Source organism: Eumetopias jubatus, unplaced genomic scaffold (genome assembly GCF_037043125.1).
Source record: "Eumetopias jubatus isolate StellerSeaLion01/CBP00866 unplaced genomic scaffold, mEumJub1_p1.0 scaffold_15, whole genome shotgun sequence".
NCBI lineage: Eukaryota > Metazoa > Chordata > Mammalia > Carnivora > Otariidae > Eumetopias > Eumetopias jubatus.
In genome coordinates, this window is record NW_028274821.1 from 74,169,406 (window position 1) to 74,192,734 (window position 23,329).

General features: G+C 44.7%; 1 protein-coding gene and 1 non-coding gene across 3 annotated transcripts in view; one reads left to right on the forward strand and one right to left on the reverse strand.

Annotated features, from left to right (window-relative positions):
* SNX30 (sorting nexin family member 30) overlaps positions 1 to 23,329 on the forward strand; it is a 107,491-nt gene that overhangs the window by 65,260 nt on the left and 18,902 nt on the right. For both annotated transcript variants that reach the window (XR_003610061.2, XM_028107783.2), the window contains exons 4-7: positions 4,635 to 4,793; positions 8,238 to 8,433; positions 10,308 to 10,507; positions 21,320 to 21,406. Coding sequence is in view for 1 of the 2 variants with exons in the window: in XM_028107783.2 (XP_027963584.1) it covers positions 4,635 to 4,793; positions 8,238 to 8,433; positions 10,308 to 10,507; positions 21,320 to 21,406 (642 nt within the window). In the remaining variant the exon portion in view is untranslated. The remainder of the gene's footprint in view (positions 1 to 4,634; positions 4,794 to 8,237; positions 8,434 to 10,307; positions 10,508 to 21,319; positions 21,407 to 23,329) is intronic.
* LOC114212943 (U6 spliceosomal RNA) lies at positions 4,114 to 4,216 on the reverse strand. The gene has a single exon (XR_003610080.1). It is a non-coding gene; the product is annotated as a U6 spliceosomal RNA (small nuclear RNA).

The following is a 23,329-nucleotide window of genomic DNA, read 5'->3' on the forward strand; positions in this document are numbered from 1 at the left end:
ATTTGAAAGAGAGTGAACAAGAGAGAGAGAACACAAGTGGGGAGGGGTAGAGGGAGAGGGAGAAGCAGACTCCCCACTGAGCAGGGAGCCCGACATGGAGCTCCATACCGGGACTCCAGGATCCTGACCTGAGCCGAAGGCAGACGCTTAACTGACTGAGCCACCCGTGAGCCCCACAAATAGGATTTTTTGAAAGTTCCAACATATACATGCATGTGTCGTTTTTAAAAAATGTTTTCATTATGGAAAATGTCAGAAATACTAAAGTAGAGCGATTCGGTGCAATGAACCCCCTCATGTACTCACTGCCCAGTTTCAGCATTTATCCCCAATGGCCCATCTTGTTTCATCTCTACCCTTATCCACTCCCTCACCTGCATACCAGGTAAGCTTTTTTTTTTTTTTTTAGAAAGTGATTTGAACAACAGAAGTTTATCACCTTATATTCTGGAGGTCAAAAGTCCAGAATTGGACTCAGTGGATTACTATCTAGGTGGCAGGGCTGCTTTCCTCATAGAAGCTCCAGGGGGGAGTTGGTTCCTTGACTTTTCCAGCTTCTAGAGGCTCCCACATCCTTTGGCTCGTGGCCCCTTCTGCCATCTTCAAAGCACAGTGTCTTCTCTCCTCTCTGACATTTGCTTCCGTCACCACAGCTTTTTTTTTTTTTTAATTGAGGTAAAATTTGAATAACATAAAATTCACCATTTTAAGAAGTGTACAATTCCGTGGCTTTTGGTGCATTCATGATGTTTTACGGTCACCACCACTATGTAATTCCAGAATATTTTCATCCCCCCCAGAAGAATACCATACCCATGAAGCAGTCACTTCTCATTCCCCTTTTCCCCAACCCAACTATTACAAATAATGCTACTTGCACATTGATTGTACGAGTTTTTGTTTGAACACTTGCTTTCAATTATTTGGGCTGTGTACCAAGGAATGGAATTCTGGATCCTATGCTAATCTTAACACTTAATATTTTGAGGAGCCGTCAAGCTGTTTTCCACAGAGACTGTGCCATTTTACAATCTCACCAGCCCTGTATGAGGGTTCCAATTTCTCCACGTACTTCCTTTTTTTTTTTTTTTAATCTTAGAGCCATCCTAGTGAGTGTGAAATGATATGTATCCCAGAGGGTTTTTAAAAAACATTTTGGCCTCAAAGATGTATGGAAATTCCACCCTTTGGTCCACTCCCCTTCTGCCTTCTGTTCTCTGTGTTTACGAGGTCATAAAAATAGCTGGCATGTGTGTGACATCTACCATGTGCTTGGAGCTGTGCTGAGCTCAGTTACAGTCCAAAGAGGCACTTGATTTCATCAGCAACCCAGATTCCTATGCATAAAGGAACCAGAAGGTAATTATAAATGATGCCGAGAGTAGGCTTTAAGTCCCCTTTAAGGCTCGAAATAGGAAGAAACAAACTTCCGAAGCCATATACATTTGGGAATAATAATGCTTAGAAGGAGATTCTGTTTGCAGAAGGATTCACTCTGGGGTTCCTTAAAATAGCAAGCTTCCCTGATTCATTAAACATAAAGTTCAATGTACTAAACCTGAAGAATGAATTATTTCAGGAGATTATCTGTTACGTTAAATGAGGCATACCTAGCCACTTATTTTCTCATTAGGCTTTCCTCCCAAGTCCTACTCAGCATAAGCAAACCAGAACATGCTCACCAGGACTCATGAAATAAGAGCAGGTAAATATCCACTGGATTTGGTCATTAGAAAGCCTTTGATCATCTTTAAAAGAGTGGTCTACATTGGGTTAGGGATGAGGCGGAGAAATGCAGGATTGAAGGCAGAACCAAAGACAACTTTGTTTTGGGGTAGAGGAAGATTGGGGGCTGGAAGGAGTGGAAGTTAAGATAAATGATTCTTTCAGAAAGGTTGAATGAGCCCCACAGGAGAGTGGAGAAGAAGATGTAAGGTCAAGGGATAGTGGGGTTTATTATTTTTGGGTAGAAAGAGAACCAACTATATTTTTGTAGACTCAGGAACAGAGCCAGGTGAGGAGGAAATGTTGAAGGTACAAGGAAAAGAAGGTATAATTAGTTAATGACAACACAGGCATGATAGTGAACTAGTGGGTCAAAGACACAGAAGAGTTACCTTTGTGGTGTGTTGAGGGTTGGGTATGTTGTCCACAGGGACCTGAGAAATGGAGGGGAGATGGGTTTCTGTGGAGGAAGCAGAATGGTTAGGGAATGTTTATGTGATGCCCTTACACCTGGTTCCTATGTCAGAGAGATGGTATTGTGCTTAGCATGAAAGGTTGGGGGTTGAGTGTAGGGTTTAAGGAGAATGGCTGCCTAAGGGAATGGGAGAAGAACTGATCAGAACAAAGAAGTTATCTTAAAGAACAACCATACCCTATTAAGACAGATTCCCTGGTGCTTTTGACTGGGCTGGAACATTGGGCTGGATGGCCCTCTGCATCTCACCCAGTACCCCGTCTCTAATATTCTCCTCAGGCATAAGCTCTACCGGGCGTCTAAGTTGGACGTGTTCTCTCCATGTGGCTCTGTAATTTTATTCCTCACTCTACTACCCTCTCTTTCTTCATTTCCGTGCCTTTCCGCCGTGCCCTCTAGAACTCCCGATCTGGTAAAAAGAAACCTGTCAGTTCTTAGCCTCTTCTGCCTGCACACTGCCACCATTTCAAAATGTAACTGGACATGGCTGTCCCCGAAGATTAGTAGTTCCTGAAGCCGCTGCCCCTCCTCAGCAAAGACCCCCCCCCCCCCCCCACCAAACTTTTGTTGCTGCTTCCTCTGCGGCAGGAATTGTGTGGAGCACATTCAGCCTAGTAGCGAATTTTAATCCTCGTAACAACCCTGAGAGGCTGGCATTATTGTTATCTATTTTTTTTGTACAAACGAAGAAGAAACTGAGGTACCAGGAGATGGTAGAACTTGACAGAAGTCAGACAGCTTGGCCGAGGGGGAAGATGAATCCCGGAGGCATGGAGTCACGATCTCTATTCTGGAGATGGAAAACATCCTGCCTTTCCAAAGCTCTTCCAAGTGCTTCATCCCAGGGCTGTTGATGGTGCCAGACTCCCTCTTTGAAAAGGCTCAAAGTTGGGATCACTTCTTGATTTCTCCACTCCAAATACCTTAGGATTCCACTTCTTCGGGTTGGTGAAGTCCTGTGTCTGTTTTTGTGTGCTCGTGTGTGCACTTGAAGGTTTATAATTTAAAGGAAATAAACTGGGGCGCCTGGGTGGCTCAGTCGGTTAAGCGCCTACCTTCGGCTCAGGTCATGATCCCAGGGTCCCGGGATCGAGCCCCACGTCTGCCTCTGCCCCTGCCCCTATGCTCTCTCTCTTTCAAATAAATAAATAAAAATCTTCAAAAAAAAGAAAAGAAATAGACCTCTTTATTGTCAGAATATGGGGCTGAAGGAGGGTGTGGACTTAAATCTGGTTCCATCCTCACCAGTACCTGTTCTGTTCTTTGTTTTGCTTTTGTTTCTTTCTTTCCTCCCTTATTCTGACCATCCTCATGGGTTTGAAGTCGTATCTCACCGTGGTTTGCATTTGTATATCTCTTCACGTGCTTCTTCGCCATTTGTAGATCTTTGAAAAAATATCTACCAATTGTTTGTCCAATTTTTAATGTAAATGTTTTTTAATATTTCATAACCCAAAAATTTTCAAATTGCACACTAGCAGATTCTCTCTCTCTCATGGTAGTAATGGGGAGGGCCTTTTAATCAAGCATTTAATCAAAGCTACTATGGAAATACTTCAAAGCTCAAAGATCCCTTAGTAACCAGGTAGTTTTAAAATGCCCGCAATATTGGCTCAAAGCAAATATTACAGAGACATTTGTTTGAGTAAGAGGAGCAAAGGAAATTACATTTTTAAGAACTTTTGAGTGTAAACCTACACAAAAGATTGGCTTGGAAAAGGTATTTTTTAGATACATGGGTTTGCCCAATGTACTTATTTCTCCATTCACCAAGTTCTTCTACCCCTTGAATTGGGAGCAGAATGTGAATCTATTTAAATCAATTTTTGTGTGGTTGATCTTGTCTGCCTTCTTTCCTTAGACTGTCTTTCTGGCCCTGACTTTCTCATTATACCACCTGTGCATTACGCAATGTACAGATAGCTAGACTCTTGGATTTACCGTGATCCTTGTGCCAGGGTCATGCTAATCCTTGTACTGTTCCAATTTTAGCATATGTGCTGCCAAAGAGAGCAATATTGGATTTACTGGATACATATTGACTGACTGTTTTTTGTATTCCAAGGACTAGTCTCTAGCATTTTACTTCTTGGGTTATAAGACTGAGAAGGGTAGCCGTGATTTACTCCATCTGTGTGTTCTTGGACAGAATTATTTGCTAGGGGCGCCTGGGTGGCTCAGTTGGTTAAGCGACTGCCTTCGGCTCAGGTCATGATCCCGGAGTCCTGGGATCGAGTCCCACATCGGGCTCCCTGCTCGGCGGGGAGTCTGCTTCTCCCTCTGACCTTCTCCCCTCTCATGCTGTTTCTCTCTCTCTCTCTCTCAAATAAATAAATAAAATCTTTAAAAAAAAAAAGAATTATTTGCTAGCCTGTGGTTTTTCTTTCCTCTATCTTATCAATTACTCTGAATATTTTTCTTCCTGTCTTCATAGCCGCTTCCTGAGAAGTTTGTGGTGAAAGGTGTTGTAGATCGTTTTTCAGAAGAGTTTGTGGAGACCAGAAGAAAAGCTTTGGATAAATTCCTAAAAAGAATTACAGATCATCCTGTGCTCTCTTTCAATGAACACTTTAATGTTTTCCTTACTGCTAAGGTAAGAACAGAATTTTTCACGTTCTTCCCCCAAATTAGTATCCTTCAGGCTCTTTCTCAGAAGCTGCTTTGATGTCTCACAAACCACCTTTGTGAATGGCCCACAGTAGTGGATGTCACCAAATTGGTCTATTTTTTTTTTTTTTTTTTTGATGTCCATTTACCTCAGCAGGGTTTCCATGTTAGAATTTGGGAGAAACACCCCTTTGCAGCAGCAGCAGCAGAGGGAGTTAAGAGTATTTTCACTTGCCGAAAGGAGGGATAAGCATTTCCTTAAACACTTCTTGGCATATTACTGGGTGAGACCACTCTTACCAAGAGTGGGCTGAAGGAACAGAGCGTAAGAACATCTAGTGAGTGTTTGGTAAGGATGCTCTTCACAGGAACCCATCACAGGAACCACCCTCATTTTACAGATGGGGAAACTGAAGTTCAAGGAGTCAGTACGTGTTCAAGTAGCATCACTAGGATTTGAGATTGGGTCTTTATGGCTCCAGAGGCCACACTTCCCCTCTGTATCTGACTGCCCGACCAAGACGAGTCGAGTGTTACTTGCCCACAGCCACGTTCCCATTGGGTGGGCATTTTCCCAGGCATTTGCCAGAGAAACGTTTGGGTCCCACACAGTTGCTAGGTTCTGTGTGTCCACACCCAGGTTGGTCATGCCCTGGCTTCTGTGTGCACTTCCCTTTTGGCAGAACTGGTGGGAATTCTGAGGCACTCTGCCCTAAATGTCTGCAGAAATGGGATCTCAGGCCCAGATTCTCATGCCAGCTCCCTGTAGCCACATCTCTTTACCTCCATGGGTCACATTCCCATCCTCGGGCCATAGGTGCTTTGTTCCTTGTTGGCAAGGGTGTTGAAGCTCAGGGACTTCCCAGTTTTCTTTTTCAAAATGGCAAAACTGAGAAATATTTGCAGATAATATCAGCTGATGTTAAAGATTTTAGAGAGGGTGCTGTTCTCCAGGTGATGGAAACCAGCTGGCCAAGTCCTTTAGTATTTTCTTTTTTTTAAACCACCATTGGCATTTTTTTTAGCCCCATTGATGACCTTCCCATTTATCTCTTTTTTCCTAAAGGCCCATTTCCCCCCACATCAAACTCGTGTTCTGTTTCAAAATAAGTATTTCCTGGTAACAGATCCTCAGATACGGTTCTTATACAGAGTAAAATTCCATCTGATTCTCCAACATTGCAACTCACTGCCTCACGCACGGTTCGGCTTGTTGACCTGGCAGGCCCCAGTCGTGGTCCTCCTCACTGAGCAGAGAGACATGGGAGAACACGTGGACCCTTGGTCATTAGGAATCTGTGTGGAGATTAAAGAGGAAAGATGTGTGTGTGGGGGGGGCATTTATCTGTGGGCCAGAGGAATGATTAAACAAACAAAAAAAGTCCTTCACTGTCTTAACCACAATCCAACTTCCCCTGAGTGAGTGCTGGGGTGTTGACTCTAACACAGAACAAATCCTAGCCTAGTTCAGTTTTACTTGCCGAACTGAATGTACTAACTAATAACCCCATCTTGTTCTTTTTTTTTTTCTTTAGATTATGGCAAAATACACAATTTACCATCCTAACCATTTTAAGATGTACATTTCAGTAGCATTAAATCCATTCACAACTAATCCTCAGAACTTTCTCGTCTCGTGAAACTGAAACACGGTACTATACTGTGTGCTGTGTGATCCCACAGGAGCTCCCCATCTCCCCCTCCCCGTGTTCCCCGTCTTCTGACACGCCTTGAATAACTTGGTCTTGTTCTTAGGTGAGGCCTTGACACGGTCTGACACAGTGAAGGCAGAAGCATTCCTCCTCTTCGTGATAACCTGATCTTAACCACAAACCAGGAGTGTCTTTGAGAAGAAGCCAGTAATGCTGGGAGCGGTGAGGGGATGCTCAGTATTGCCCGTGTTCAGATCAGTGTTTTTATCTTTGGCAGAGTGGGTGCAGCAGTCAGACACTACCCAATAACCTCATGCAGTATATTGACTTGGCTAACTGGGGGTTCTCTTCTGAGCCTCTACTTGGAATAGAGCTTCTGCAGGCCAGCGAGCCCATTGGGCTCTAGCCCCTGCTCCAAAGAGTACTGAATCTGCAAGCAGAGCCAAGAGTGGCAAGGCTTCCATTACTGTCTTGTGAAAGCCAGGTGTCTACGGGGACATTTTCTTATCTAGGGTACCTGAGGCTAGAAGAGGAGATGGAATCTTTGGAACATTCTCCCAGGTAGCCTGACTTTGGAAGGAAGAAGAGAAATGGAGGAGGAAATTGCCGCTGTTTTGAAGATGGGTGAGCCCTGGGTGTCTATTATGCACCGAAGGGTGAGAAGTTGAAGGTACAGACAGGAGAGGGAATGGTTGATGGGCAGGGGCCTTGCTGGTCAGCGAGGTGTAGCTAGGAAAGAGTGGAATCAAGAGTGCAAGTGAAGGACTTGGCTGCCTAAAGAAGAAGGAAGTGAAATCAGGAGTAGTTTCCCCTGCAGACACTTGTGGAGACCGGAGCCTGTGACTGTGGTGGTGAAATGGGAGGGGGCCGCTGGACGTCTGCGTTCAGCGTGATTCCCTGTTCTCTGCTCCATCCCCAAACCAGACAAGGTGACCAGAAAGCAATGGCCTTGTGCTGTGTTCCCTTATATCTCTGTGGACATGCCCTCCTTGGACCAGGAAGTCCTATTCTGTTTGTGTTGAGGGTGGATATAAGGAGCAGACACCTGATCTTCTGTAAAACCGGTTTTGAAGGCACCATTAAAGGAGGTGACGTCGAACAACCTGAAGGTGCTGTAGATTCCTCCCAGAGTTGGATGACAGGAGGAAGTTCATTTGACCTGGCAGACTGATATACATTTTAAATTTAGATACAGTGGATCATGTAGCTCAGCATATTTCCTGTGTATGCCCTGACCAAGACGTTTAGGATAAAATGTTTGGTTGTTTACAGCACCTCTCCTTGGCTTGGGTGTTCTTGCACTGCTTTTTCTGTCACCGTTTCCTACTTCCTGTCCTCTTCTCCCTCCTTTCTTTATATCACTTTGCTTGGGATATAAATAAATGAACAGAATGAATTTCAGCTCTAGAATTTTCCTCCTAAAGATAACTTAGGGTATTTTATAGGAGAGAAAGGGACCTTTTTTTTTTCTTGGTCAGACTTTAAAACATCATGTTAGAAATAGTGTTGAGTTTAAAGGCGAGCACACTCAGGTGAGTGAGCCCGATCAGAAAGGTAGGAGTCTGGCTCTGGTGAAAGGGCTCAGGTGTGCGCGCTTGGTGTTTCTGATGGCGAGGAGAGAGGACTGTTGTGTCTGTGGTCAGTCCTCTAACTCAGCTCCCTTTTCTCGGAGTCTTCCACTTCCAAGAAGAAACCACCTAAAGGGATTGGGTTTACCGAGACCTGGCTGTGGGAGTGATGGAGCCCCTTGAGTTTGTTTGTTTATGTGTCATCCTTAGGACCTGAATGCCTACAAGAAGCAAGGGATGGCGCTGCTGACCAGAGTGGGCGAGTCTGTCAAGCACGTCACTGGAGGCTACAAGCTGAGGAGTCGACCTCTTGAGTTTGCAGCTGTAGGCGACTACTTAGATACATTTGCGCTCAAACTGGGAACCATTGACCGAATAGCCCAGAGGATCATTAAGGAAGAAATAGGTGAGCCCTTTGTGCAGATATTGATCACGCCCAGGGAGCATGTGTGCAGAAATGACATTCACAGGTGCTGAGCAGAATCAAACTGGAGAAACGAGGCCACGCTTACAAAACTAAAAAATAAATAGAAGGAGGGGAGGGGGTCGTCGTGAGCAGAGTATAATTTTGTGCTCCCTCCTTTGCCCTGCTTCTCAGCCTTGTGTTTGCTTTCCCCATAGCATACAGTCACTTCTCAGCCCCGAGGAGTTTCTTTCCACTTCTCTCTCTCTTTAGCTTTAAAAAGTGAAGACATTGACTCAACTTCCTTTCATTCATAGGAACTATAATTTAAAAAACAAACTTTGGTACCTTTCTGGCAGAAAGATGGTTCAAAAGGACAGCATAGAGACCTGTGTATGCCAAAGTTGTGGTCCTAATGAGCCTTCAACTTGAAATTGACTCACCTGCCCCACCCCGGCTTCATTTCAGACCCACTCTTCCTGACCTGGGGAGTTATGAGACCTTTCTGGAACCTTCCGGGTTGTTGCCACCACTCCCTCCCCACCCCTCTTGTGACCACCTGATTTTCTATAGCCCAGAATATTCGGGCCTTTTGTCTTCTTACACGTGTAGGCCAGAGAAACCGGAACAACGTTAATGATCATGCTGGCACAAGGCATGAAACACACCAAAAAGGATTCTCCAGTAGTTGCCATCCATTGGTTACTAAAAAATGGCAAAAACCTTTTTTTGTAATGGCAGGCATCCTGGTGATGGGACACCTGGGTGGCTCAGTCAGTTAAGCATCTATCTTTGGCTCAGGTCATGATCTCAGGATGCTGGGATCAAGCCCCGCATTAGGCTCCCTGCTCCACGGGGAGCCTGCTTCTCCCTCTGCCTCTGCCTGCAGCTCCCCTTGCTTGTGCATGTGCGCTCTCTCTCTCTCTCTCTGTCAAATAAATAAGTAAAATCTTTAAAAAAAAATCCTGGTGATGAATGATGGGCTAGATTTTTTTTTTGAGGGGAAATAAATCAACATTTGCCCTTTTCCCCTGTACTTTCATTCTCCTCTACCCACTGATGGTATTATATGGGGCCTGCAGGTGCTAGAGGTAGCTTTCAGTACTGTCCACATCTAAGGAGCATGTGGAATAAATTCCGATGGGACCACAGTTTTGAGGTGACCTCTGAATGAGAGTGATTCTGCATATGTAAGACCACATCTGTAACAAAATATTTCCTAAAATCCTATTATTTTTCTTTCCCTTAAAAAGATCCCCCTAAACCTATGTGAAACTCTGCCCCTACTACTGTTAAAATACTGCTTCACTGTATGAGTAGGTGAGTGGTTATTTTTGAAGATATGTGGTGGATGTAGCTCCTACCACTTCCGCCAGAAGGCATTATGGTCCCCATTATCCAGAAGCATGGCATTCCTACTATGGGGTGAAGTCAGGTGATGTTATGATGTTAGCTATAATATAGGTTTATAGAGATTTTTATTTTTTTTATTTTTTTTTAAAGATTTTATTTATTTTTTTTTTTGACAGAGACACAGCGAGAGAGGGAACACAAGCAGGGGGAGAGGGAGGGAGAGAAGCAGGCTTCCCGCTGAGCAGGGAGCCTGATGTGGGGCTCGATCCCAGTGTCCTGGGATCATGACCTGAGCTGAAGGCAGATGCCCAACGACTGAACCACCCAGGCGCCCTAGAGATTTTTAAAAACTGTAAACAATGTTGTGTTTTGTTTAAAAGAAAGCCATGCTTTGGTGAGTGAATGGCCAAGGAAATAACATCTTACTATAGCGAGCTCTTGGCTACAGTTGTTACTGAGTCAGTAATACCAGTGATTGTCTTAATTACCCACCAAGTCTTACTTAGTTTCTCTTCTCCCTTTAGAGTACCTTGTAGAGCTGCGAGAATATGGGCCTGTGTACTCCACGTGGAGTGCATTAGAGGGGGAGCTGACTGAGCCCCTGGAGGGTGTGTCAGCTTGCATTGGCAACTGCTCAACGGCCTTGGAAGAGCTGACAGATGACATGACAGAAGACTTTCTACCTGTTCTCAGGGAATATATTTTATACTCTGACTCTATGAAGGTAAGCTGGCTCACTTCTTGTGCACTTAAGTAGGTTCCTTGTTTTAGTCATTTTCAAAAAGTAATTTATTATTGCCTATTTGCACATGGTATAGGTTTCCTTCTTCCTGGGTGGGCAGGATCACACATGTGGACTGATCTCATAGGCATATAAATAGAACACATAGTGAACCAAGTATGTGAATTAAATGAAGAAAAATAGTGTGGAAGAAACTCCTAACGTTCTCTAGGAGTTCATGGAGGTGTAACATCTACTAAACAAGACCAGGATGCTGTGAAAAGAGAACATTTGGATAATTAGAGTTCTTGGGAGTTGAAATCTGATTTGCTGAGATGAAATTGAAGGGCAAAGTTGAAAGATGAGGTTGAGGAAATCTTGGAAAGTACAATAAGGAAACCGAGTAGTTGGAAAGTAGAACAAAAATGCAAAAGTACTGAAAATGTGGAAGAATGATACGAGACATAGAGGTTTACTCACAAAGGTTCAGCATCTGTCTGATAAGAGTCCCTGAGAGAACAGAAAAGACTGATGGAAGGAACTAATGAGAGAAATAATATAAGAAAATCTTCCAGAGCTAAAGGATGTGAGTTTTCAGATTAAAAGGACATGGTGATTGACCAGCAAAAGGAATGAAGAGAGAGCCAACCCACAGCATATCACTGTAAAATTTTAGAATGAAAGTTATACGATTTTTAAAAGCTTTTAAAGAAAGAGGGAGAGGGAGGAGACGTACAAATGGAATAAGAATCAGAATGGCTTTGATCTAGCAGCAGTGGACGAGAAAAGACAGGAGCTGTGAGGACATATGATTTCCAACCTCACATTCTAAATGCAGAATAAGGATGGGGTCAGATGCTTTAATGCCCACACTAGAAACTACCCCAGCCTGCACTTAGACCCTTTTGAAAGGACAGCTACAGAGACTCCTACAGTGTGACACCCATTAGAGAAGAGTGTCAGGCTTCCTGTCCAACAGAAAAGGTTATGTCACTGTGTTGAACATCCCAAGTAGCCCCTCTTCCTGTTTCCCAAAGGAGACCTGATTTATTGATCTGTTTTGGGGGCAGATCTAGGGCACCCCTTTAAGAAGGATTGGCAGGCAAGAAATCTACCACTGAACCACCAATGCCCCTTTAAGAAGGATTGGGGTAAGGATCGACAAGAATCTCTTGGGAGAAACTCCCATCAGACAACTTTGGGTTGTAAAAATGGAAAACCAGAAAAATCATGGCAGTATGAAAACATTCTACACCTTAAGAAAGGGGAGTAAAAAGTAATGAATCAGCTAGTTATAAAAACTTAAAAAAAAAAAACCCTTATGGAAAATTTCAAACATACAATAGAAGCAAAGAGAATAATATGACAAACCTCCATATACCCATTACCCGTGTTCCATTTTGTTTCACCGGGTATGAAACTTTTAAGGCTCTTGATACATGTTAAATTGTGGACAATGGAAAATGTTCCTGCTAGAATGAATCACTGTCTCATGTGTACGCTATAAAACTGATAATAAAACACTTTCAAAGAAAGACAGGATTGGGTCTGGATCTCACAATGGGCTAGGAAATGGTATGAATTTCCTTATCTGTAAGGTGAAGTGATGGTAGGCATGGTGATGATAAGGCTAAAACTCACCATGTGACATCATTAGCCTGAGGCAGTTTTACTGGTTAATTATTGGAACTGAGGCTGAAAAATTATTGGAACCACGGCTCCTGATTTCCAAAAATTTCCTACTCATTTTCCTCTATTACATTGGGTTTATTTGTTTTGTTTTATTTTTTAATGAAACCTATAAATGGCATATTTAATTCTGTGGCTGAAACAAGTGTAGAAAGGCATTCTGGGGCTGGGGGGTGGGTGGAATGGGTGAGGGGAGTCAAAAGGTATGAACTTCCAGTTATAAGTAATAAGTAAGTCATGGGATGTCATGCACAGCATTGGTGACTATAGTTAATAATGTATTATATGTTCGAAAGTTGCTAGGAGAGTAGCTCTTAAAGTTCTTATCAAAGAAAAATGTATAACCATGTGTGGTAACGGATGTTAACTAGTCTGTGGTGATCATTTCACAATATATACAAATCATTATTTTGTATACCTGAAATTAATATAATGGTATATGTCAGTTACATCTCAAAAAAAGGCATCTTAACTTGCTTTAAACAAGCCAGAATATTTTGCTTTACTTATAAAGTTAATAGTATCTATTCTTGTGAACAAAAATAAAACTTTACAGTCCCTGGGGTGTCTTTGAATTTGTCTGTTATAGAGACACAGCCTTCATCAAAGATTCTCCCTTAACCTTGCCAGACTGAAAATCTGATACATTCACAGTCCTGGGATATTACAATACAGATTACTTTGTTCTTGCACATGGCAGGTATGTTCGTACTTAGAATATATTTGTACTTGAAGCAGGATTTGAAATTGTCATTTAGCTAAGGTGTATCTGGCATCTTTATTAAGATATTGTTCTACAGTGAGGCATAAGCTTATGTGAGTAATTGAAGTTCTACACCAAAGAAACACTTTTTTGTTTGCTCTCTTCCTTCACCCTCTGTGTGAGGCATATGTATTGAGGTTCTTGTTCACTAAGCCTGAATAAACATTAATCAGGTTAATCAGGCTGGGAGAATGGGAGTGTATACAGTATTTTCTGGGAAAGGCATAGAAAGGAGGAAGTGTTGACTCTGCCGCATCGGTGAGCTGGGCTAAGCCTGGTTAGAAAGAAACGAGGTCTGCCCACTCCCATTCTTCCCAAAGGGAAAATGTCTCTGCAGAGGGGTCTGGGTAGGACGGGAGTGACTTGATGACAAAGCCAGGACTGCATGGGTCCATGATCCTCCAGTATTTTCTCTAGGCAAGGCTAAACTGATGTTCAACTATTTCATATTCCTAATGATGGTTGAGGTCTGTGTGGCCAGGTCTGAAGACACTGGGAGAGGGGGATAGGTGTCTTAAGTGGCTCCCCTGCCTTTGCCTTGTAATACTGCTGCTCTCTAAGAATTCTTAGCTGAATTCTATTCCTCTGAAAGAGTCGTATACTTCCATTTCCAAAATAACTTTCTGATTTGGGGGGTAGGTGGGATCGACTTTGCTGTTCAGTATGAAAACGAAACATACAGTAGAGAGCTTGCTGAAGGCCTGGCTGTGACATGTTCAGTACCGACTACCGTATGGTCTTCCGAACTGAGCAAGTCCTTCCAGTTATGTTTTGGTGGGGAGGTTTTAGTGTGGTGACGTTTTATCAGTCTCCTCGGTTATGGCCTTGAGTGGACCAAAGTGAGTATTCATCCTCATCGTTTGGAATGAGAGGCCTGTGCCTCAGGAATTTGAAGTAGTTGTGGGTCAGCTGAGCCCTGCATGGAGAAAATGGTGGAGATCATCGAAGCCCTCTCCTAATGGGGCTAAGGTTGGGGTTCCTCTCAAGTTTGAACAGGTCTCTCGAGTGACTTCATCTCCTCCATCTAGATCATCTTGTCTGTCTTGCTCATTGTATAGATGAAGAAATAGAGCCCCATTGGTAAATCTTTTCTCTGTCCCATGGCCATAGTTGTAATGCAGTCACCTTGTACCTGTGTCTTCACTCTTGGCCAAAAAGCAAACCAGAATCAGTTCCTGTTTTTCAAGGCTGAGTCTCAGACTGTCTCTCTTTAAATGCACTTGTGCCTGGGTACGCTCTGTTCCCTTTGGAGGTAGAAAGAAAGCACAGAAAAAGTAAGGTTGTTATCAGGCCATGTGGGACACATGAACAATGTTCGGTGAACAATGAGGACAGCTTGTACTAGAAAGATGGTTGAGGTCATGTATTTCAAGGATGTTGAGGAGAGATAGTGAACAGCGTGTGAGAGGGAGAGGTACCAAAGTTACCCTCAGGCCCAGGACTCAAGTTAAACACCCTGAAGACACGTGCACGTGAGCCCTTATATGGGATTTCACGTCCTATAGACTATGTATGGGGAAAATATAATTAAGGTAGTGATGGGCTGGGAGAGAACATCTTAGAATCCTTACAGATTTCAGGCAGTGCCTTTTGAGTACTGGCATCCTTATGACCAGGACACGAGTAGGAGAAGCTTTAAGAGGGTTAGAGTAGAGTATGGGTTATTTCCCATACTGCCTTATTCGTAGAAGGTGGTTAGCAAATGTTTAATTGAATTTGATATTGTGGTCAATTTGAAACATTAACAGATATATAACTACTGCATGTCCCATATCTTGATATTTTTAAGAGATGGGTTTACCTACAAAGCAAGGAGCATGCTTATCTCAGAGGTCTTGCTGAATGACTAGGGTGGGTTGAGTCAGAAGAGGGTGGTAAGGAAAAGCCACACAGAGGAAGTAGCTTCGGTTGGAGACTTGACTAACGTATAGGAGTTATCTGTGCAAGGATCAGAGGATTGAGCATTTTAGGCAGAAGGAACCACCGGTGCAAAGGCTCTAAAGCAGAAATGAGCTTGGTGTCTTTGCAGATCAGAAAGGCCGGTGTGAGTGGAGTCCAACGAGCAAGGGAGCAAGCGGGAAGAAGTGAGGTCAGAGAGATAGGTGGGGGCCAGGACATGCATAGTAGTAGCATCTTAAAGGCCATGGTTGGTACGAGTGTGGGTTTTAGTCTTAGGAACAAAAGGGAAGGCGTTTGGGCTTATGCAGGGGAATGCCAGGGTACAGTTTAAGAAGACGGCTGGTGCTACAACAGTGTGGAGGATGGATTGTAGGGACTGAGAGTGGAGGCAGAGAGACCTTTAGGAGACCGTCAGAGGGCGCCATGTGGCGGATAACTGTGGCGGTAGAGCTTGGGCAACAGTGGTGGATTAGAGTAGATTTTGGATGAAGGGCCGACCCGACTTGCCGCTCTATTAATACGGAATCAGACAAGGAGGGATTGGTGATGATTCCTGGGTTTTGGCCTCAGCGACTGGGTGGACAGTGGTTGCTGTTCGTCAGGATGGGGAAGTGCGGAGCAGAAAGATTGGGCAGTTGGGAATCAAATTGTTTTGGCCGCACAGAGTTCAAAAATACCTATCAGTCATTAAAATAGAGATGTCATGGCAATTGGTTATGAGTTTAGTTCAGAGTGGGCATAGAAATGTGGGAGTTGTTTGTGTATGGATGGTGTTTAACTTCTTGGGAGGGGAGTAGGCCATCTAGTGAGATGAGATCCAGGTAACTAGTCTAGGCCTGGCTCTGAGGCATGACAATACTTAGTGGCCTAGTACCTAACCAGGAGGAGGAACAAGTAGAAAAGGAGACTCAGAAGGATTGGTAGTGTAGTAGGAGAAAAAAAGTAGAAGCCAAGAGAAATGTTTTTAGGGCGCCTGGGTGGCTCAGATGGTTAAGCGTCTGCCTTCGGCTCAGGTCGTGATCCTGGGGTCCTGGGATTGAGTCCTGCATCGGGCTCCCTGCTTCTTGAGCCTGCTTCTCCCTCTGCCTCTCTCTCACATGAATAAATAAATAAAATCGTTAAAAAAATGTTTTTAAAAGGAGCATGATCCACAGTGACCGTTGTGTTTAATAATATGGAGGTCATTGGTGATTGTGGTGGTTAGAGGTGTGAGATGTGGATGCAGAAGTTTGGTTTTAAAGACGTAGTTTGTCTTTGAGTTGGAGATAATTTGAACAATGCTCCGGGATAGCTTTTTCCAAGTATCAGTTATATTTGTGGTTTTTTTCCAGCCTGCCCACCTTTTCCTCTATGAGCCACAAGGTGGAGCTAATGAGTTAAGTGGCCAGGTTTCAAGTTGGCCACTTCTAGTGCCTTTGAAAGCAAAAACACATTTTCTTTCTTTCTTTCTTTCTTTTTAAAGATTTATTTATTTGAGAGAGAGAGAGCACGAGTGGGGGGGGCGGGAGGTGGAGGGGCAGAGGGAGAGGGAGAAGCAGACTCCCCACAGAGCAGGGAGCCCCACGCGGGGGCCGGATCCCAGGACCCCTGAGATCATGACCTGAGCCGAAGGCAGATGCTTAACTGATGAAGCCACCCAGGCGCCCCCAAAACAAATAATTTCTTGAAGACTGAATCAGGAGGGGGAAAAAAAAGGTCCTCTTTCCTAAACAAAAGTAATTATAGATTGAGGGCATAATTGGAAAAATGAAGAAGCAGGATGTAGAAATGTACATGATCTCAAATGTTTTAAAAAGACAAATATATAAAAATTAGCAATCTGAGATTCTCAGTGATGGCAGACTAAATATATAAACTCCTTTTTCACGAAACCGCACCAAGATGACGCTAGAATGGTTTGTTTGTTTGTTTGAAGTCAAAGCCTGCAAAGATAAAGAGCAAAGAGGAAACAGTAGTAGACAGGGGGACTGGAAAGCAAGCTGAGAGGTGATAAGGGACTTAGGGGACTCAAAAAACTGCTTTTGAAGCTGACTGTGTGTGTGTGGGGGGGGACTTAGAGACCTCCTGGTTTACACAGTGGAATCCTTCAGAAAGGTGGAGAATTGGCAGCACCAAGTGCCTCTGGGATGGGAGAGCTGAAGAGAAGAATTAGTCAGGAATCTGTTTTAAGAAGTTAGAGCTTCCAGTTCTGACCTCCCTCCTCACACAGGGGCCACTGTCCCTTCTGTCCTCTGGCAGAACTGGAGGCACATTCTCTGGAGGAGGTAAAACAGGGGCCCCGGGCACAGTTGAGGTTGAGAGCTAAAATCCTAAAATCAGGAGGCTAAGTAGAAGATTACCAAATGCTGAGACTCTTAGTCCTCTTCCTCTGCTTGACTTTCTTACATCTTTCCTGCAAGAATTAGAAGAGCCTTTTCTATAAAAATCTAAACAGGCCAAGAGAAGAGATTTGAGGGTACTGATAATGGGGAAGGATCCACAATGAAATGACCCAGCAGGGTCCCTGTAGAGAATTGTCAACAAGCCCTCGATGTGCAAAGAGCTTTCAGTCAGTGTTTCCCTCTTGGATGAGTGGGCAGACAAGGTCACTGAATATTTAAGAGAAGATTCTAATATGAATATCAAGTAAAAACAAAGAAAAAAAGTATCTTCAATGAAAAACGTCATTAAGGGAGAAAAAATTTCCAGGAGAAAAAAATCATTAATGTCTTTAGAAAGCGATGTCACAACCATAAAACAAGACTTTTTGTAATCTAGAGAACGAAGAGATCATAGCAATTAAAACCATGAGAGAAATGAAAAAAAATTAGAAAAGTTAGAAGAAAAAGTTAAGGAAATTACATGTAAGGTGAAACAAAAAGATGGAGATTTTGAGAGAAAAAAAGTGTGAAAATGAGAGGACCAGACCTCAGTATCCAACATCTAAATAACAGACTGCCAGGAAGAGAAGACACAGAAGTCTTATATATATATAACATATATGTTAAAATATATATATTATATAATATATATAATATATTATATATGTATATATATAAGCAGCTCGGTTTTATATATATATTATAATATGTTATAGTATATTCCCCATATATTAATATATTTTACTGTGCGATATCTTCCACTTTTCTAGAATGTAAGCTCCACGAAGGCAAGCGTTTTGTGCATTTTGTTCTCTGCTGGATCCCCAGCACCTGGGTCATGAATGGAGACACATAAAGTCAGGGCAGAAACAGGGTTGAGGGTGGCTCGATAGGGAAGCAGCAGGGGGGCACGAAGTAGCCAGGAAAGTGTCCCCATGCACTTCGCCTTTTGATTTACGTTCTCCACTGGCATCAGAGACCCCTACAGAGTTCTGAGAGCAGCTCAGATGATGACTGGCTTTTGCTTGTCACTCAGGGATGGTGGGACCTCTCTGTAGCTGCTGATCGGGTTCCTTTGCAGTCTCAGGCTGAGGCCCCATCAACCATAGGCTGGTTTGATCAGTTTTTTTTTTTTTTAAAGATTTTATTTATTTATTTGAGAGAGAGAGAGAATGAGAGATAGAAAGCACGAGAGGGAAGAGGGTTAGAGGGAGAAGCAGACTCCCCGCTGAGCAGGAAGCCCGATGTGGGACTCGATCCCGGGACTCCAGGATCATGACCTGAGCCGAAGGCAGTCGCTTAACCAACTGAGCCACCCAGGCGCCCTGGTTTGACCAGTTTTATCGACATAGCCTGTGTTGTTTGGTGTACAAGGCTGGTCCTTGCAGATCATCACCAGCTGTGTGCAAAGATGCTTTTAACAAGGATGGTAGTCTTAGTTTATTTTGATTCAAAAACCTGTTTCCCAGCCTGCAGCATGGTTGGGCTCACAGTCAGATTGGGAAACTGCACGCTGTCCTGGAATGTGGCAGCAAATGCCTGAGTCACCGCTATGCCGCCAGCAGAGTGGCCGCAAGCACGTCCCTCTGCTGTACCTTAGTGTTCTTGTCTATAAAATGGGGATAATATCCTTTCACTTCTTCAGGCTCCTTGTGAGTCTTTTCTGCTCTCCAGCGAGGTGGGGGATGGTAGTGCAAATCCTCCAGCGGAGTGCATGAGGAGGCAGCATTCTTGCCACTTCAGGTGACGTGGGCGTAGCAGTGGCTGAGGAGTCAGAGGCCGACCTCTCCCCTGAGCCAGGGAGGGCCCAGGCTAACTAGGGGAGGGAGTATAGCTGAATCTTGGGGCCCCCTCACCTGCTTTAGGACAGGGAGAGGAGATGCGCCTTATCTCTTCTAGCTGTGTGGAGCTCTCACCATCCCTCCCCTCCTGGGGGCCTTGGCACCCTCAGCAGAGAGTCCTGGAGCAGAACGCGGGACAGGCAGCCCCACACTGTACTGACTGGGTTCCAGGGCATTGCTTTGAGAGCATTTCTAGCTTTGGTTGCGAGGTTCTTGCCACACTGACAGAAAGAGAGTATCCCTGGGACAGCCCAACCCATTCCTAGTTTGGCTACTGTGCTTTTTCCAGTAAGATATGAGGTGTCCCATGATGAGAGTCCACAGGGCAGTGATGAGGATTCCAGTCAGCCCCTCCCTGCTGTTCCGTGGCTCGGAAAACCACATCTGTGTCTCCATGGATAGCATTGTGTGTTTGGGTAGAGATTATGATTTTTACTCCTGAGAGTACCAGACTAGTAGATTTAGAATATTTTCTGGGTTCTATGAAATCCAGAAAGGACCCCTGACTTTTTTTGTATTTACTTTATATATCTATGCACTGTCCAGTATGGCAGCCACTAGCCTTTGGTAGCTGTTTAAGTTTAAATTCAAATTAGTTAAAACAAAAATTTTAAATCCAGTTCCTCAGTCACACCCGCCAATTTCAAGAGTTCAGTGAGCAGGTGGGGCCAATGGCTCCTGCATCAAAGTGCAGATGATGGAAAGTTCCCATCGCAGCAGAGAGTTCTGTTGAATAGCGCTGCAGGCATTCCTACTCAAAGCTTGGTGAGCGTGGGGAGGGAACTTCAGCGCATCCAGGAGAAAGACAAGTGGCAAACAAAAGCTACTCTATTGCACATTTTTTTCCCCTCATGTTCTTCACAGGGTAAAACACTTTTCAAAGGAAATACTTCAGAGGAAGACTTGAGGTTCCCTGCATTGACACATTCCATTAGAAGGTTTCTGCCACGGGGTGCCCCTGGGTGGCTCAGTCGTTAAGCATCTGCCTTAGGCTCAGGTCATGATCCCGGGATTCCTGGGATCGAGCCCCACATCGGGCTCCCTGCTCGGCAGGAAGCCTGCTTCTCCCTCTCCCACTGCCCCTGCTTGTGTTCCCTCTCTCGCTGTGTCTCTCTGTGTCAAATAAATAAATAAAATCTTTAAAAAAAAAAAAAAGAGGGTTTCCGCCAGAGCGCACTCAACTGTTCAGCCACTCCTCACTTTTCGGCACGTTATCAGGTACACAAGGTGCCCACTGCTTAGCCAAGGAATGGCTCCTTCCTGCCTGACTCCATACTCTGCGGGAAGGTGCCTATGGGAAAAGCATGAGCTTAGCAACTTTCAGAGCACTTTGTGACTCCTGAGTTGGAAAGAAAATTACCACTCTTGAGTTGCCGTTCATGCTGCTTATACTAAAAGAAGAAAAAAGGAAGCCTTGGATGAGACAGATGCTTTCCTAGACTGTGGATCGCATTCTTTTCTGTCCTACCTAGTGGGGTCTCAGTGGCAGGGCCAGCACCAGGTGGGGCAAGGGAAGCACCCAGGGCACAGATTTAGGGAGATGCTCATGCTCCAGTGCCGACCTTGCACTTACAGGGGCCTGGGAGTGATTGCCTCCTTAAATGTTGTGTCCTGGGCACCTGGCTTGCCTCACCTAGCCCTGCCGAGGTTGGCTCTGTTTGAGCTCATTTACCACTCACTCTAGCAGGCTCACTGTGTGCTTCTAGGGATTCTGGACTTGTGCATAGATGCACCTTTGTGCTATGTCTACACCTCTTCCCTGGCTGGAACCCCTCAGGTAGGGGTGGTATCTCTTTGCTCTTTGGATGCCTGATCCAGAGTGGGGGGACAGATGAGCAGCTAATGGATCAGTGAGCAAATCAGTCCACCAGGGATCATCAACTCGGTGAACCAGGGTCAAGAACTCTCCTGACTTAGACTTTTCCATGAACGGTTCAAGAGAACATCCTGCCTTGTCACCTGCCAAGCCTCGCATTTCAGCACAGCCGAGTCTTCTCATCAGTGTGGCTAAGGATGGGCACTGTTCGCCCTACTTGTCCTTCCCCAGAGCTTCCGTCACCTTCAGTATCAGGCTGAGTTAATGGTGCCACCCCTACTCCACCCCTGCTTCCTCCAGAGTCCATGTCACGTGTCCTGGGAGCAGGTGGTGGGGCCTGGGTGTGCCAGGACTTGGGGAGGAATGGGGTAAAGAGGCAACTGCCTGGGGCCAGAAGTCTCCTTTGTGAACTCTTGTGTAACGTGCTTCCTCTTTCTCCTCCCGCAGAGCGTACTGAAGAAGAGGGACCAAGTACAAGCAGAGTACGAAGCCAAACTGGAAGCTGTGGCTCTGAGGAAGGAAGACCGCCCCAAGGTCAGGGAGGCCGCCCCGGGAGGGCTGGGCTTCTCAGGGCTGGAGCCACAACTGCCCCGCTGGTGCCAAGTGAAGTCTTGTCCCTAGATCCGTATGACGAGGGTGGTCAGCCCCAGCTGGGCTGTGTTCATGCTGTTACTGTCCTGTGTTTGTTCTCTTTGATGTCTTATTTCTGGAACTTTCTAATGTGTCCTTGGGGTTGAGTTTTCTGCTGTTTCCTCAGGGTTTTTTTGTTTTTGTTTTTGCTTTTTGGAGGTTTTTTTGGTTTGTTTTTGTTTTGTTTTGTTTTTTTACTTTCAGCTTTGCCATTCAGGGGCAGTTCCTCTCTCTGTAAAATGGGACTGAGGAGAAAGGGGGTGGTAAGAACAGTCTAAATCAGTGTTCTCAAAAGTGTGGTTTGCTAACTCATCCACTAACTGTTACCAATCCGTGACAAAGAAAGGTGTAGAAGCTGAGAGTCAGCAGCTTCATAGCAATTTGGTATTTGTTGAACCTGTAGCAGGAGTGTTGTCAAACTAGGTCATGGAGAGCAAACTGCATACTTGTTACGCATAGTAGGTGTACAACTTTGTCGTACTTGAGGAGGAGGCCAACCGATAGTGGTCCTCTGCCACAAAGTTTAAGAAGCACTGACTGAGTTATTTAAGGGCTCTGGGTCCAGACAGAGGATCCTAAGGTAAATATGCATCCGTTGTATTGCCCTCTGTCGTTTGTTGCCTCTTTCTCCCCAGGATAAAACAAGATCAAAATAAGATTAATAAAAGCCAGCATGCAAGTGCTTACAAATGTGCTAAGCTCTTTACAGTATCTCACTGATTCCACACAACAGTCATGTGGTTTGGGTCTCACTGTTACTCCCACTGAGAGCTGAGCAAACCGAGGCCCATGACCTCACAGCTAAGTTACCGCTAAGTGACTGTGCTCCTGTCCTTTTTGTTTGTAATTGGAAGGTGTATTTGTTTTCAGAAAAGGGGTGGGGGCAGGGAACGTTATTAAAAAGATAAATCGCAGGGCCGCTCCGTCCAGGGAAGTGGTTGGACATCAGAGTGGTTTGTCTCCCGCTGCCTTGGTTCTAGCTGCCCCTGCAGCCGTGCCAAGATGCACCTGGAAAGGAGCCCACTTTGGAAAATTGAAACCCACGCCTCAGAAACAGCACAGCTTGACTCCGTATAGTACTTTATATATACATATACATATATATATACATATGTATATGTGTGTATATATACATACATATATGTGTGTATATATATGTATATGTATATATACATGAATTGCTTCATGTGGTCACCGCATCAGTCACCTGGGGCCCAGAGGGAAGGCATTGTTCTTTCCCCATTTCATGGGCGAGGAATGAGCCACGAAGCAGCTCGGTAAATTGCCTGGCTTTGCGGTCACCCGAGGTCTTTACCCAGCGTGCTGCACGGTGTTGCGTTGGTTCAGGTGTCACCCATAGTGACCTACATGAGAGAGGGGAGGCCGCATACAGCTGCTGGAAAGTCAGTCGATAGGGATAGGGATTCCTGTCATTGGCCCGGTGTGTGCCGCTGGGACTTGGCACCTCTCGTGCGTTCCTCTTGCCACAGGCTGTCAGCCTGCTTCTGTCCTGTGTGTCACAAGGGGGACCGTGATGGGGATGCAGCTGTGTGCACAGCCACACTCTGTCTTCCAGCTGCCTGTTCCCTTGACTAGTTCCGAGCCGTTCCTGTGATATTCTGGAACACGGTGCCATTTAAAGGAATGACATCAAATACTGTGTTTATATATCTCGAAGTTTCTTTCTGTCTTTTTTTTTTTTTTTAAATAGGCTCCACACTGGGCTTGAACTCACGACCCTGAGATCAAGAGTCGGACGCTTAACCGACTGAGCCACCGAGGCGCCCCTTGAAATTTCATTCTAACAATTTCGCTTTCCAACATAAA